This window comes from Lupinus angustifolius, chromosome LG19 (assembly GCF_001865875.1).
Source record: "Lupinus angustifolius cultivar Tanjil chromosome LG19, LupAngTanjil_v1.0, whole genome shotgun sequence".
NCBI classification, from domain to species: Eukaryota; Viridiplantae; Streptophyta; class Magnoliopsida; order Fabales; family Fabaceae; genus Lupinus; species Lupinus angustifolius.
This window is the reverse complement of record NC_032027.1, coordinates 407,510-423,981: the sequence shown is the minus strand read 5'-3', so window position 1 is coordinate 423,981 and position 16,472 is coordinate 407,510. Positions and strand designations below refer to the sequence as shown.

Genomic DNA, 16,472 nt, shown 5'->3' with positions numbered 1-16,472 from the left:
AGCATGTTGGGGTGCACTTATAGACATTGTTGATATATTCTGAATTTCTTATACACCGATTCAATCATTAATCAAGACAAATTTCTTATTGACAACATGGTGATTTATATTGAAATTTTTTAGGAATATGCGATCAATCAAATAGTAAAAAAGTATAGAGAAAAGAGAATAACACAAGGGATTTGGTAACGAGGTTCGACCAATTGTGCATACGTCACCGGGAGCATTGAGAAGCTACCACTATATATTATTAGAGAATAAAGATTTGTGTTTTACTATTCTTCTTCTTGTTACATTAGGGTTACATAACATAAATATATAATCATCTACTCCAACCCATTTAAATTAGCCCAAACTCATAACTTGTATTGTTGTTATTAGAGAATATGAGTCATTGCACAACAAAAATAAAATAACTGAAATGTTTATGCCTGATTCAATCATTGATGAGTTTAAGTTTGTAAACGAATGACAAGTGACACTTTAATGAATATATATTTTTCTTTAACATCTTTAATTGTTAATTAATGTTATTTAGAATTAACTGTAAATACTCATTTCAGTTTCTCATGTTTTTTTGACCTTAAATGTTTGGTCTCTCAAAAATTAAAAAACTTAAAATAGTCTTCAAAAATGTGTGCATCAAATTAGTCTTTGTCATATGTTATAAAACATGCTAAAAAATACTAGTTTAACCTACATTTGAAATTTTTAAGGATCATTTTGGATTTTTAATTTTTGTGTGTGATAAAACCAGTAAAGTCTAAAAACATAAAAAACTAAAATAAATATTTACTCCATAATTAATATGTTGATTTTATTATATATATAAATTATAATTAAATATTATTGTACACTCTAAACTTTATAACAAGGATGGTACAACATGCAACCTGTAGAAGCTAGCGGGTACATCCTCAATTTTTTACACAAAGATCCATAAAAGCTTACTTTTGTATAAGGTTATGGTTTTCAAGTTGTATTAATTGTACTGCAACTTCTTTATGAAAATGGAAATACTTCTAATTATTAACAAGTTATATGTATTATCCTACGCATAAATTCGTTCAATGCTTTCTAAGTTATAATGATCATTATTTGATATTATCATATGATTGATTTATAATTGAAATAAGTATGGCTTGATATAAGCAAAGTATAATATCATTTAAGACCCATTAAAAAATTGGTCTCAAAGAATATATTGCTTTCAAGGTCCTAAAAATAAAATGTATCTTACTATTAAATTTTTTATAAGAATCGAGTTTCAGATGAATGTCAAATTGATTCAGTTTATTATCTATCCTATCTAAATAGTTTAGTCTCTCAATTCTTCCATTTTTTTCATCATTTCTTTTCTTTAGTATTGCATGCTCATGCAGCTCATCAAAACATACCTTTCAAGTCATACAAATATAATTTATCTATGATGCAACATGCAGCTTTTAAGAATGATTATTTTGTTACAGAATAGGAGCGCTAAACAAGAAAGAGTGATGATGATTTTTTTATAAGTAAATTGTATTAAAAGAAGCACGAGGGGTGTTAACTTAATACAAAATCTTTTTTTTAAAAACAAAGTTATACAATATTTTGGATCATTAAACAGTTGGAAAACATTAAAGAAGTTAGACCGATTTCTGAAATGAACTACATCCAAGACCTTCCTTGATTCAAATCCAAAATGTGTACATAACACAACAAACCATTGATAAGAGCAATAAGAATTAAGGTACAGGTGCAATTCTTTTGGTGAAATATAAGGAATAAGGCAGCATAATCTTTTTTTGTCCCTTATTGAACTTCTATAGTAAACATTTTAGGCCTAACTAATAATGCTTGAAGATCATAGTCCATTTCAGTGTTATCAACCATTATTTGGTAGTTGCTAATTTAAATTCATGGGAAGTAAACTATACAAAATTTAGACAGATTTAGAGAGAAAAGGAGAAAGAAAAAAAATTATAAGCAAAATTATATTAAATGCGTATAAGGAATATCTATCCAATACAACAGAAAGATTAAATGTGAATCTTTTTAAGTATTAATATCTTAATCACATTTTTGTGTGGATATAATAATACATATAAGGACTTGGTATATGAAAATAAGTTTTTTTCCAAAATTCTATATAGTATATAGAATTTATTAATGCATTCTGTCAATTTTCTATTTTTTGTTTTGTCCTAGTTGTTTAGTGCATGAGTTAAACAAGCCCAACTCATTCCCCTCGCAGAGCTCGTGTATTCATTTTTTAAAAACTTTAAATAAAGATTAATCATACAATTTTTTATAGACAAAGTATCTCAGGCTTTATTCTCATATTCTACTTAACATGTCGAGCAAATCTCCTAGGACATTAATTATACAACTCGTTTAAACTCATTCACTATTTATCACAAATTGTGAATATTAGTAGAACAGTTTAATTTTAATGTAACACTAATATAATATTTTTCATATGGAAAAAATATTCCTCCCACATATATGTACCAAAATAGTTTATGGGTGGGACAAATATCAAAATAGTTACTATATTTATAAATTATTTTTATTAAATATTTTATATATATTATATTTTTATTATTTTATAATTATATATTATCTAATTTGTAATGAATTTTGATGATTAATATATAATATTAAATTTAATATGTAGGTGAAATTTATTTTTTATGTAATTATTATTTTATACATATTGATTATTATAAAATATATAAATATATACATAAACTTAAAAATTCATTGAATAATGGTTTAATCAAAGTGAGAATTAAACATTTATAATGGTACATATTGAGATGTTTTAATTTTCATGTAAACATATTTCATCTCAATTAAATTCTTGCTATAAATCTAACTATTAATTTATATAAAATTAATTTCTAGCATATAATTTTTTTTATAACAATTCATGAGTTTCAAAAATAGTTCCCCGGGTATATTTTAAATAATCATGATTATCAACAATTAATTAAGAGATTACATAAGTTAAGAATGGCACAAGTGAGCATACTATTTTATGAAAAATAATTTGCATGCTAAGAAATCATTTTTAAACAAAATATGACAAGTATAAACTACCTTATTGTTAAATTGATAAATTGTTTTTATTTAATTCAATTAATATTTTTCATCCCTACTTATAAGTCACATTTTTTAGAATTTCTTGTCTCTAAAAATAATTCACTTTTCAATAAATTATACTAAATATACTTATAATATTTTATTTTATAATTATTACTTAATCAATATTCCAATAAATCATTCAGTTTCCCATAAGAATGGTCGAGTAATTTAGAAGTGTTAACATAATTTTACCTTATTTTTTAAATCTATATGAATTAATTAAAAATCACTTCTAGAAATGTGGAATAAAATTGTAGGGAATTTTTATTAGTATTACTAAGAGTATCTCTATATCTTTTTTGTTAAAAAATTAATCTCTTTCAAAATTCGTACCGCATTTTATAAGAAATATCCCTCCAAGGAATGAAATACTTGATATTGGTGACATATTTCAATTCATGTTTCACTTGATATAGTAAATAAATCACGAAACTCCATTTAATTAAAAATAAAAATTATAAAAACAAAAATTAATAATATAATATTATTTCGTAAAATTTGATGAAAGGTGGATGTAGTAATGGAAGCCATGCGATTCACGAGTGAATATTATTATAGTAATAAATGAAGCAATTTTATAATACCCAACATATCCCTCCTTTTCTCTCTCTCTCTTCTCCAAAGCTATATATATAAATATTTGGAGCCACCAACACACTCATCTTCAACACCATTGGATCTACCTACCTTCTTCTTCATTGATCCATTACCCTTTCTCACGGTAACTGCATTCTCCATTCCTCTTCTCTTTCTTTAAGACCTCACGTTGCATTTTTCATCTATAACTCTCTTGCATGAACTCTATGTGCTGAGTCCTTAAAAATCTCTTTTTCATTGGATTTTTGGGGACCATCTTACCTTATTTGATCTGGGTTTTTGTTTTTTTATGTTAAAGGAGTGTTTTTGTGAAGTTGTAGCACATTTAAGAAGCAATGGCACGTAAGAAGATCAGAGAGTATGACTCTAAGAGGTTGTTGAAGGAACACTTCAACAGAATCTCTGGCCAAGATTTGCCTATTAAGTCTGCACAAGTAAGCATTTTCATCATGGTCTTGTCCTTTAATTTCAATTTTCAGTTTTTTTATGTTGACTTGGTTTTAAAGTTATCTCCTCCCAATTTTGTTGGGTTAGGCTCACATTGAAATTCTTTCACTTCAAGTTTTGTTAAGCTCATTTGAGTAGAGTAGTACCAGAATGAGGACTTCCAATTTATATTTCAATGATTTGTCGATTTACATGATTTACAATAAAACATTATAATGTTATTTGGTTCATGTATCCGACCTCATCTGATCGGAAAAGGCTTGGTTGTTGACTTGTTGTTGAAGTTTTGTTAGTGTCTAGTTAATTATAGGACTCCATATCAGTTTGAACCATATATCTCAAACACCACTTTAGTTTTTTCTTGGATCATGATGATAATTACATCAGGTGCATGCCTGAAGGGATTCAACTTCCGACCGGTCTTGTTTGTCCATCAGTAACCCCATTGCACTGTAGTAGTCAGATCAAGATGTGTTTATTTTACTATCTTATTGTAAACTGCTATTTATTTGTTTTGTTACCTAAGAAAGTATAAACATGACAAGGTGTAATTGTGATCATTTTATGATGTGCATATAATGTGTCCATATTTATACATGAGAATATCTTATCTGAATCTCCATCACATGTAATGTATCAATCCAGTTAAGACAGACTTTCTTTAATCTGTGTTACTTATCAATGTATATAACTGTGATTTGTGAAAAAGTTGAAGCTTGTATATTAATAAGCTTCACCATCTTACACATTTTTTGTGTATTATTCCTTAGGTTACAGATTCCACTGATTTCAATGAGATAGCAGAGAAGGAACCCTGGCTTTCATCTTCAAAATTGGTTGTGAAACCTGACATGCTGTTTGGAAAGCGCGGCAAAAGCGGTTTGGTTGCCTTAAATCTAGATTTGGCACAAGTTGCTTCTTTTGTAAACGAACGTCTCGGCAAAGAGGTGTGTTTTTGTCTCCTCTGCCTCTCCAAGCCTTAAACTATTTTACCTTTTTTGATAACTTTTTTCCTTTGTACTTCCTTTCTGCCATTGAAGTGTTTGGTCATATCATTCTATGAAATGTAGGTTGAAATGGGTGGGTGCAAAGGACCCATAACAACTTTCATTGTTGAACCTTTCATCCCACACAATGAAGAGTTTTATCTCAACATTGTCTCTGAGAGACTAGGGAACAGCATAAGCTTTTCGGAGTGTGGAGGAATTGAAATCGAAGAGAACTGGGATAAGGTACTACAATGTGGATCCTTTCGCCTATCAGAATATGAATTAATTACTCATATCTTCATTCCTAATCCGGTGACCTCACAAGTGGTTTGTTCATATTTCAGGTTAAGACTGTATTTCTTCCAACAGGAGTGTCTCTTACACCAGAGAATATTGCCCCCCTTGTTGCAACCCTTCCCTTGGAGGTATATTAACAGGCCAAGTTTGTTAATTTATTTTTACTTATGTGTTCAGCTTTCTATATCGATTCTCGACGCATATCAATACGACCATGTGATCAATTACCTCAATTACTTCTAAAGTACTTTGTTTGTGCTTACAGGTCAAGGGAGAAATTGAGGAGTTTCTGAAGTCAGTTTTCATTCTATTCCAAGGTACTTTACAAAATATATATGTACATACCATTACATAGGTTTGTGAAGACTATTTATTGATATTTGTATTTAAATTTTCACATTTTAGTTAATTTTTATTTCTCTTGTTAGACTTGGATTTCACTTTCTTAGAGATGAATCCTTTCACTTTGGTAAATGGAAAGCCTTATCCTTTGGATATGAGAGGCGAGCTAGATGACACTGCTGCTTTCAAGAACTTCAAGAAGTAAGTTACGTCTGTATAAAGAATAAAACGATGAATACCGTCATCTAAAACTACTAATATTTCGTAGTAAACAACTTTTAATGCGCATGCGTGTTCTTCTTATTTGCAGATGGGGAAATGTTGAATTTCCATTGCCATTTGGAAGGGTTATGAGTCCTACAGAGAGTTTTATTCATGGATTAGATGAAAAGGTGAACAAATATACTTTTCATCTGTATCTACATTCATATTCAATTTAGTTATAGCTTTGTCCATATGCCTCGGATCTTAATCGATTTTGTTTCTTAATAAGTACTGTTAACGCGTGTTCTGCAGCTGTTTAGGTAAATCAAATTCCTTTTACTAACCTCAATCACCAATAATATTATTGCTTCTAGTTATCATGGTCCTCTAAAAATTCTACTTTGAAAAGCTTACGATGTTTGATTGCTTATTTTCTACTTTTAGACAAGTGCATCTTTAAAATTCACGGTGTTAAACCCGAAGGGTCGAATTTGGACCATGGTAGCTGGGGGAGGTGCTAGTGTCATCTATGCTGATACGGTATGTTTCTCTTAATCCAAACCGAATTCATTGCGTAACTCTATTCGCTTGCAAGTTGTAACATTAAGAAACCAAATTCTTATGGTACAAATTTATTTAAACAGGTAGGAGATCTTGGTTATGCACCTGAGCTTGGAAATTATGCAGAATATAGTGGTGCACCTAAGGAAGATGAGGTGTTGCAGTATGCAAGAGTTGTAATTGATGTAACGAATTCTTATCTTTCGGCATTCTTACAAATTCAACATTGTTTGGTTTATATTATCAGCCATTCCTTCTTTGGAGGGTCTAAAGAATGAGGATAGCTTATCCAATGCATCCTAACTTTGAAGCTGATACTATAGCTATTATGTTTGCAGTGTGCAACTTCGAACCCCGACGGCCAAAACCGGGCCCTTGTGATAGGTGGAGGAATAGCTAACTTCACTGATGTTGCTGCTACATTCAGCGGCATAATTCGAGCTCTGAAGGAGAAGGTAAGCCTATCTATAATCATGAAGCTTTTGCTATATCTTATCATGATAATTTTGTTGTAGTAGAGTTCATTGATTGTTATGCTATTACATACCAGGAACAAAAGTTAAAAGAAGCAAATATGCACATCTATGTGAGGAGAGGGGGTCCTAACTACCAGAGAGGTTTAGCGAAAATGCGAGCACTCGGCGAGGAGATCGGCATCCCTATTCAGGTAATATAACTGATGCTCTTGACTGCATTAACAAAACAAAATTGAGAAAATTTGTGTGATCTGTTTTGGTCTGTTTATAGGTTTATGGACCTGAAGAAACAATGACTGGTATATGCAAACAAGCAATTCAATGCATCAATGTTGCAGCTTAATTAACCATTTTTAGTACAAAGTCTCATTTTAATGTATTTCATGGCAACTTTGAAGTGATTGTTGATTCTTAAGAGTGTTTTGTATCATTATGTAGAATTCTGATAGCATTGTCTTTTACACAATAAAGTAATAAGTGTAATTCATTTATGTTAAGTCAAGTTGTAATTTCATGGTTCTCTAATTTCAGTAAATTGATTTAATAATTATGATTCAGAGTCACACCACAATTGTGTTGTGATGCAATTGCAGCAGTCATCACAATTGCAATATTATTACGACTGCATCAGATGATGTGAAGGAAAATATTTATTTATTGGACGCAAAAATATTATACAACTTATTTTAAACAAAAAATTATGAACCTAGATGATAACCTAAAAATAACTTAACACATTAAACAACTACAAGGAATTATGCCAATAGCTAAAAAACTTTCACATTGTAACCTTGTTTCTTTTATATATTTTATTTATCAATACCTTGTATTCATATATCCATATTGATATATATTTTGGTGTACTATTTGTATTAATATATTTTACTATATATTATTCTGACACTTTAATAAAATTATGTATCATTCATTATAAATTTTGAGAAATTATTTTAGTTTATATGCAAGCCACCGTCTAATTTGAATTTAAGCTCCACAATGCTGATATTGAATTTTAGTTGATAATAATCTTCATGCTGATATTGAATTTTGTCATTATTTTTTTGGTTGGTAAATTCTGTTGGTGTCAAATATATGAGAAGAAAATATATATACTCACAGTGTAAGAATTTTTTATATAAAATCCAAATGAATGTCAGATAATACAATAATACTGACTGTGTGTATATTTTTCGACCGTCCGTGCATAGATTTAATACTCGTCAAATATTAGTTAGAGACAGTGTAGGAGTTGGTAAACCCAACATTTAACAGAGAATATGACGCATATCCATTCATTGTTACCATTTCCTCTCACTCTTTCTTCATCATTCTTAATAAAAAAATACATTTTTTTCATATAGTTTTGATTTTCCATTTTTTCTATATAATAAATATTGGTTTTCCTATTTGTGGTTATGTTACTATCTTCATCCTTTTGTTCCACAATTTTCTCTCAACATATCAAAGTGTTTTTCAATACCCACATGTCACAAACAACCTTAATCTTTTGTCTCATACATTTCTCTTTTGTCTTTTTGAAAACAAAAGCTGTTTATATTCATTGATCATGCAAGGGAAGTTTTTGTTTTTGTTGTTAACTTTTGGTAATTCTCAAATAGCCTAAGGAGTTATCAATATTAATGCCATTTCTTACTTTCAGGTTTGTCATGCATTCAATATATGAAATCTTATGTACACTCTTATTTTGTTCCTTTTCAATTCAATCTTAAACATATATGCTATAATTGGTTGTTCATGTCATGTGTTTCTATAATATGTATATTATAATGCTTTAATTTCCATATAATTAGAATATATAATTGTATTGCATTCTGATTTTGACCATGTTTGGTTTGTACCATGTATTTATTTTTTTGTTTCTTTATGCTTTTGAAATTTATACTATGGCATTGTGTATGTGGAACCACATTTAAATTTATGTCACTCTTTACTTTTGTTCTCTTAGTATATAATCGGTCACACCAACAAATTAAAGATTACGGCCACTTCACATGATGCGGTCCAGAATTTGAATAACTGTATTATATGTTTGTGCATACATGATTTACTTTTAGTTTCTATAGTGCATGTTATATATCCCTGTGACAAATTTTCATGTGCTTTTTGCAGAATTTCCTTTGAAGGGGTGTTATTGTTTTGCACATTGATGTCATCTTTAGACCCTGGAAAGATATATGCCTGATTTACCTGAGGTAAGAATTTCATCATAGATGTTCATATTTCTATACATTTTTAATTTATTCCATATCAAAAGCAATCATAATAGTTGTGCTTGTGCAAAAGAATATTTTGGTAATGAACTTTGTGAAAATTATTTATGATATAGTGTGTGAGAGAATTGACCAAGGTTCTATTATTTCATCCATAAAATGCAGATGGACTTCAATTCAAGAGAAACTCTTAAGACAAATCATAGTAGTAGTCATAGTAGTTGTGAAAATTCAGGAAATAATTCACCAACTCACCCAACAAAGATGAATGATGCAGCAAAATATGCTAGCACAACTGAATTTTCAACTGATTCAAAGGTGACAAGTAAATCTAATAGACCTCATAAGTTGGCACCATCAGCTAGAAACATTTCTGATTTCTCTACCCAAAGTCCAAGAACAAAGAAGCCTTCAAATTTTGAGCCTGCAACTACCTCGCCGAGGCTTCCAACGGGCGCTGCTAGGGGAACGTCCAACCATTCAAAGAACACCAGTCAAGGCCCGGGGAGTGGCGCTAACTCTTGCAGCGAGAGTTTAGAGAGCACAAGTGCAACCATTAGGCCACACACTGGTGGTGATGTGAGGTGGGAGGCAATTAACATGGCTTCGAGGGGCAGTAATCTCAATCTTAAAGACTTCAGGCTTCTCAAGCGAATCGGCTATGGAGACATCGGGAGTGTATACCTTGTCGAACTTAAAGGAACCAAGGCTCACTTTGCCATGAAAGTAATGGACAAGGCAGCTCTTATCAGTAGAAATAAGCTTCTGAGAGCACAAACAGAAAGGGAGATTCTTGGACTTCTTGATCACCCTTTCTTGCCTACTTTATATTCTCACTTCGAAACTGATAAGTTTTACTGTTTGGTCATGGAGTTCTGTAGTGGAGGTGATCTACATTCTCTTAGACAGAAGCAACTTAACAAGTGTTTCACTGAAGAAGCTGCAAGGTTAGTGATTTACAATTTCATTTTCTGAATTTGATCCCCTCCATCTTCTATATTATGAGTACTTCACTTTGGACTTGGATTCCACCTTATTGATGAACATATATATATATATATATATATATATGCATTGTTTGACATCTTCTACTGTTCTTCCATGTTTCTACATATTTTTACAAGAAATACCAAAGTAACTTTAGCTTGATATAAGTGCTCAACTTTGCATGAGGAAATGTACTTCAAGTCTCTTTCTATTAACAATGATTGATATTTTTTTGTTCTAATTTTATTACTTATGTTTACCATTTGATTCTAGCATTCTGATTTCAGTTTGTAAATAATTTATGAGCTTTATATTTTCAAAATTCTTTCATGTGATAGGTTTTATGCTTCAGAGGTTTTGTTAGCTCTTGAGTACCTTCACATGCTTGGCATTGTATATAGAGACTTAAAGCCTGAGAATCTTTTAGTCAGAGATGAAGGCCATATCATGCTCTCAGATTTCGACTTATCGCTTCGCTGTTCCGTTAGTCCTACCCTTGTCAAGTCTTCATCTGCCCATGTAAGCAATGGTGGTGGTGACTCTGGCGCCATATTAGGCGAAGAACAAGCAGTGCAAACTTGTACTCAGTCATCAACCTTTTTCCCTCGAATTCTTCCTTCAAAGAAGAACCGTAAGGCGAAATCAGATTTTGGCCTAATGGTCGGTGGAGTTCGTCTTCCTGAACTGATGGCAGAGCCAACCAATGTGCGATCAATGTCATTCGTAGGGACACATGAGTATCTTGCTCCTGAGATTATCAAAGGAGAGGGGCATGGTAGCGCAGTAGATTGGTGGACTTTCGGTATTTTCTTGTATGAACTATTGCATGGAACAACTCCGTTTAAAGGTGCAGGATATAAGGCCACTCTTTTCAATGTTGTTGGGCAGCCGTTGAGGTTCCCGGAAACACCTCAGGTTAGCGCGGTGGCTCGTGATCTTATAAGAGGATTGTTGGTGAAGGAACCTCAGAAGAGGATTGCATATAAAAGAGGTGCAACAGAAATTAAACAACACCCTTTTTTTGAGGGAATGAATTGGGCTCTAGTTAGAAGTGCTACACCACCTCATATACCAGAACCTATAGACTTTTCCAAGTTTGCTAGCAAAGACAAAGACACAACTACACCAGCAGATAAGAAGATGGCAGATATTGCTAGTGATAAGAACAACAACAATTCTACAAATTCTTACATAGATTTTGAGTATTTTTAGAAGTTAAAGTCCTATTTTGGTAAAGAGTTAAGTCTTTGAAAAGAATCTACTATACAAAGTGTCACCTATTCCCCAAAGAGAAAAGACATGGGGTTCTTAATTCATTATCATCTATGATATTGTTGTATGAGGTTCCTAACTTCCTAAGTATCAAAACTAGTGGTTGGAAATTTCAGCTTTCATGATAATAGAAAGAATTGTACATAGAAAATAAGGAGAGAACAATTGTAATAAAATGTGATGTCATGTTTATGTAAATGTGTGCATGTAACATCAAAGATTGTGGTACATCACATCAATTGTTGATTTCTAATCAGCTGAAATGAAATGAAAACAAGTAAGGTTTAAGAGGGAAAAATGTCTTCTTTTTTAAATTTGTGTGGTCATGTTTAAAGGCATATACTCAAAGGTTTAGCTAAGAATCAGTGGAGTATTGTGATCTAAATATAGTTGGAAACTCTAATTGAGTTTACTTCTTTAACAATTATTTGTGTTGCGATCCGATTTTCGGTTGAACATCGGCTACAAAACCATTTGAACTCTAAACCCAATTGTAGTTAATTGACAAAACAGGTTGCCAAACATGTTTAAAAAGCTTCAGAGTTTTGACCCTCAAAACTCAATTTGAAGCCATAACACATTAAGTAATGTTAGCCACAAACAGAAGCTAAGACATAAGAAAGTTGAACAAATGTTTTTAGGTTACTGTCAAAGGTGACAAATCTAAATCATAACTATTAAAATCTTATATAAAATTACTTGTCACATAACCACTTAAAGAATTACATGACTATGTTATATTTTGATCATATATATCTAGTGGTTAAGATGAACTCTACACACAATAACACACAAAATTCTCATTGAATTTATTTTATTTTCCAAATAAACTTAACTGTATGTCAGTGATCTTTCCATGCACCAGTTTAAATATATAAAAATAATAATAGTTAAAATCTAAGGTATAAATAAAAAGAAAATGGAAAAAGGCATAATAAGCCATCACAAATGAGCTGAACCCATTGGAGGTGAACATTTATTGGAATCACATAGCTAGCATTCATGTTGAGCTTTATAGCTTTGCTTTTGTAGATAGTCTTGATCTAAGATCCTCAGCTACAGCATCAATGAACTCTTCAGTGTTCAAATACTGGGACCTAGAAACCCTACACACACAAAAAGAAGTAATTTTAGTTTGTCATGCGTAAAAAAAACCGTGCCTAACGATCCGGAGAAGAAGAAAAAACAATAATATTGCAAGAAATTACTTAGGTCCATGAACAAGAAGAGCAAGATCCTTTGTCATCTTTCCCAATTCAACTGTTCCAATGCAAGCTGCTTCCAGTTTCTCTGTGAAGTCCAACAATGTAGCATTTCTATCCAACTTTGCCCTGAAAAATGATTGTAAGCCTTTGATTTGTATTACGAACTATAGAACAACAACAATAATGAAACCTTAATACAACGTGGTGGGATTGGTTACATGGATCAAACGATGTTGTAATGTTATATCATATATCATGTCCATTGTATTACGAACTACAATGGGGAAAAATCAATTCCGACGGACTCTAGTACAAAGAAAAGTTACTCAGGCGAGTTTGAACATTTACCTATGTGCAAGACCTCGCGACCAGGCAAAAATTGATGCTATACTGTTTGTGCTGGTTTCACCTCCCTTTTGATGAACCCGATAATGACGGGTAACAGTGCCATGAGCTGCCTCTGATTCAATGGTTTTCCCATCTGGACAAACCTGTTACCAAATTTATCTTCAGGAACATCAACGCTAAAAAATGTAACCGAAGGAAGAATGAAAGAGAGAGAAAAACATAAAGGGTCATTGAAAGAAAAAGAGGAGCACTGGAAAGGGTTACAAAAGAGATACCAGTACTGATGTCATCAATCCAAGAGAACCGAATCCTGTTCAAAGGAAACAATTATGCAAATCATTTACAGCATGAGACACGCTGACGAGTAATTTTAAAAGGAGCAATGTAAGGTAAAATTCTTAGAGTGCTTATGGTATTGTTCTCTAATAAAAATATATTACAGGTAATAGTTGTTAGACATGTTATATTTTCATTGATGGGTTATTATATACATTATATTTTAATTGAAAACATCACCATAAGCACCCGAATTGCGCATAAGTTGTCTTTTTAAAACCTTTGCTCATCCATTGTCTTGGCAAAAGAAACAATACTTTCAAGAACTAAAAACTTAGTGAAGGTTACAAGAGCATATTGATAACTCACCTTGAGCTAAGAAATCACTCTGCACATCCCCATCATAATTCTTGCAGGCCCATACATAACCTCCATCACTTTTAACAGCATATGCAACCATGTCATCTATAAGACGGTGTTCATACCTAAGAATCCAGCCATATGAATTAGCAATCTACTTAAGAAAATGGCTTCGATTAGCATGACAAGTAATTCATCTGACCATATCCCTGCATCTTTGAACTTGCGACTCCATTGAGCATCAAAAACTTCTTGAAAAATGTCCTTGAATCTAAACAAAAGCATAGAGTTAAAATGTGCTTTGACAATTTCATTAACTAAAATTAGAGTAGTATCTCAATTAACTTTAAGAAAAATAAAAACTATAAAGGTAGATGAATTGCAGATAAATTAGCATACCTTCCATCATATTTTTTCAAAATGGTATTTTTAGTGCTAAAATATAGAGGCCATCTTTTTTGGTAAGCAAAGTTCATCGATGCCTCAGCAAAAGCTCGAATGGACTGTTTTCAGATTAGATACATCAGAATACTATTATAGCCAACATAGTCATAAATTCTTTCTGAGAATAATAGAACAAAAACAAAGTATTATTCGGATGCAAACCTCATCAGTATTATACATGGACAAAGCTATGCCTCCAGCACCAGTGAAGTTATAGACCTCTAGCTCTGTAGTTTCTTCATGTCCATTGGGCACTGTAATGACACAACCGCACTTCATAAGATACTTTAATTTTTTAGATCGTAACTACTTAATCTATTATTACTTGACAGCAATCAATGTTTCAGCTTTTGTTGAGAAATTTTGCAGCTTTGTCAAGATTGTATTTGTAAACCACTTGAGTAATAAAAAGTAGTTGAATGAATAGTGAATTTACCAAAGACCAACTTTAGCTTTCCAGGGCCTTTTATAACTGCATCAGTTGCCCGATATTGGTCTCCAAAAGCATGCCTTCCGATGCATATTGGCTTTGTCCAGCCTAAACAATAGCCAGATAGTAATTAACACTTTCTATCATAAAAGTAAAATTCATATCTCAAATAAGTTCTAGTTTTCTATCAACCTGACACAAGCCGAGGAATGTTTTTACAGATAATTGGCTCTCTAAAAACTGTACCTGTAAGACATAGAGATTGAATGTTCAGCTGGATGGCAGTTAAAAAGTTCAGAACACATCGCAGGGTAATATATAAAACATTAGAATGACAAATTACCATTTAAAATGTTCCGGATTGTCCCATTTGGGCTCCTCCACATTTGTTTTAAGTTAAACTCCTTCACACGACCTTCATCTAAGAAAAAAAAACTTGGCTTGTGAATTTTAGTTATAATGCATGTACAACAAGTTAGAACACAGCCCTAAAAGTTATCATAACAACAGAAAGACATGCATAATTCCAAATAAGAACAACCATGGATACCTGGAGTTATAGTTGCACATTTGATTGCAACATTATACCTGCAAAAAAAGGAAAATAAATATCATGGTGTTATTGTTATTAGGAACGCCTCGGCATATAAAAGAAGTTTATTTAACACAGAAAGAGAAACAAGGAAGGTTTCTCTATTCTCCACAGAATTTGAGAGAACATTCAAAACATAGATTAGTTCACAAGAGAGACAAAGAAAGTTTCTCTATTCTCAAGAGTCAAAAGTGAAGATGTGCAAAGAAGCCTCCAAGGAAAAATTAGAGAACATACTTCAGTGTAGCTTCGGCACTTTCAATGGTAACTCTATCATCAGTGGCATCCCGATGGGGAAGGCCAAGGTCAAAATACTTAATATCCAGCTCCAAATAAGGAAAAATAAGCTGAAAAGGAGATGAAATAAAAAGATAACAACAAAAACAAAATAAATAAAATGGCAGTGGAAAAATTAGAACACTGTTTAACAAAGATAATGAAAGACATAAATACCTTATCTTTTATCATTTTCCAAATTACTCGAGTCATTTCATCTCCTACATGTGCAGAAAAGAAAATATTATTCAGAGAACAGAAGTAGGATGCAAGTCAGTGATGTTTTCTAATGCCGAATAGCCCCAAGATCTAATGATAACAAGCTAAATATTAGTAATGAGACAACTTTAAGCTGCCCTATATATATTATAATGCTTAAAGGATAAAGCAAAACTCCATAAACAATGATTGAGAACCCAATTGAAATTAATTCTCAATTATGACTAAATCATAGCAATCACGCACATGCACACAAAATCAAAGTTGAGTTCCAAATAATTCTTCAAGCACAATCAAAGTTCAAAAAGAATAATGAATACCCCAATTGAATTGAATTTTATTTCTCAATAATAATTAAATCACATCAAACACACACATGCACAAAATCAAACGTAAGAAGGGATAAGACCCCAGCTCCTGAATATTCTTAAAGCAGAATCAAACTTCAAAAAGGATATTCATCATTGAGACCCCATTTGAGGCCAGTTCCATATAATCAATAAAAAATACATCTTTTTCATCTGTGATTAGGAATCACCACGACCCACATGTAAAAAGACAAAGAATTGATGGAAAAGCAGTGTGATACCGTCCATTTCAACGATGGGGTTATCAACCCTAATCTTCTGAAACGCCATTTGTTATGTTGGGAGAGTTGAAAATGGGAATTGAGAGAGGGAATGAATAAATAAGAATCAAAACTCAGTTTGATGTGTTATACTGAATTCTGAAATGTGGGTGTAGGAACTTCAACTATGCTTCATGTGCATGATATGTTAATACACACGTG

General features: G+C 31.9%; 3 protein-coding genes across 5 annotated transcripts; 2 read left to right on the top strand and 1 right to left on the bottom strand.

Moving 5' to 3' along the window:
* LOC109334821 (ATP-citrate synthase alpha chain protein 1-like) lies at positions 3,728-7,577 on the top strand. 3 transcript variants are annotated; one of them, XM_019570788.1, is made up of 13 exons: positions 3,728-3,850; positions 4,041-4,160; positions 4,944-5,120; positions 5,244-5,405; positions 5,507-5,587; positions 5,725-5,776; positions 5,888-6,002; positions 6,112-6,193; positions 6,450-6,545; positions 6,650-6,751; positions 6,905-7,021; positions 7,117-7,233; positions 7,314-7,577. In XM_019570788.1, exons 2-13 carry the CDS (start codon positions 4,062-4,064, stop codon positions 7,383-7,385), a joined length of 1,272 nt encoding a protein of 423 aa, XP_019426333.1. In that variant the 5' UTR covers positions 3,728-3,850; positions 4,041-4,061; the 3' UTR covers positions 7,386-7,577. The 3 variants fall into 3 exon arrangements, with proteins under 3 accessions (XP_019426333.1, XP_019426329.1, XP_019426332.1); XM_019570784.1 differs by having other exon boundaries at positions 3,737-3,850; positions 4,047-4,160; positions 7,314-7,457; XM_019570787.1 differs by lacking the exon at positions 3,728-3,850 and adding an exon at positions 3,901-3,925 and having other exon boundaries at positions 7,314-7,457.
* Positions 8,538-11,596, top strand: LOC109333771 (serine/threonine-protein kinase AGC1-7-like). Its single transcript, XM_019569338.1, has 4 exons — positions 8,538-8,702; positions 9,173-9,255; positions 9,439-10,220; positions 10,599-11,596. Exons 2-4 carry the CDS (start codon positions 9,238-9,240, stop codon positions 11,470-11,472), a joined length of 1,674 nt encoding a protein of 557 aa, XP_019424883.1. The 5' UTR covers positions 8,538-8,702; positions 9,173-9,237; the 3' UTR covers positions 11,473-11,596.
* Positions 12,309-16,430, bottom strand: LOC109333594 (isocitrate dehydrogenase [NADP]-like). The gene is made up of 15 exons (XM_019569101.1): positions 16,272-16,430; positions 15,641-15,684; positions 15,425-15,534; positions 15,146-15,183; positions 14,939-15,016; positions 14,788-14,841; positions 14,602-14,703; positions 14,328-14,419; positions 14,121-14,224; positions 13,924-13,992; positions 13,731-13,846; positions 13,361-13,395; positions 13,086-13,228; positions 12,741-12,863; positions 12,309-12,638 (listed from the first exon to the last, which is right to left on the bottom strand). Exons 1-15 carry the CDS (start codon positions 16,318-16,320, stop codon positions 12,545-12,547), a joined length of 1,251 nt encoding a protein of 416 aa, XP_019424646.1. The 5' UTR covers positions 16,321-16,430; the 3' UTR covers positions 12,309-12,544.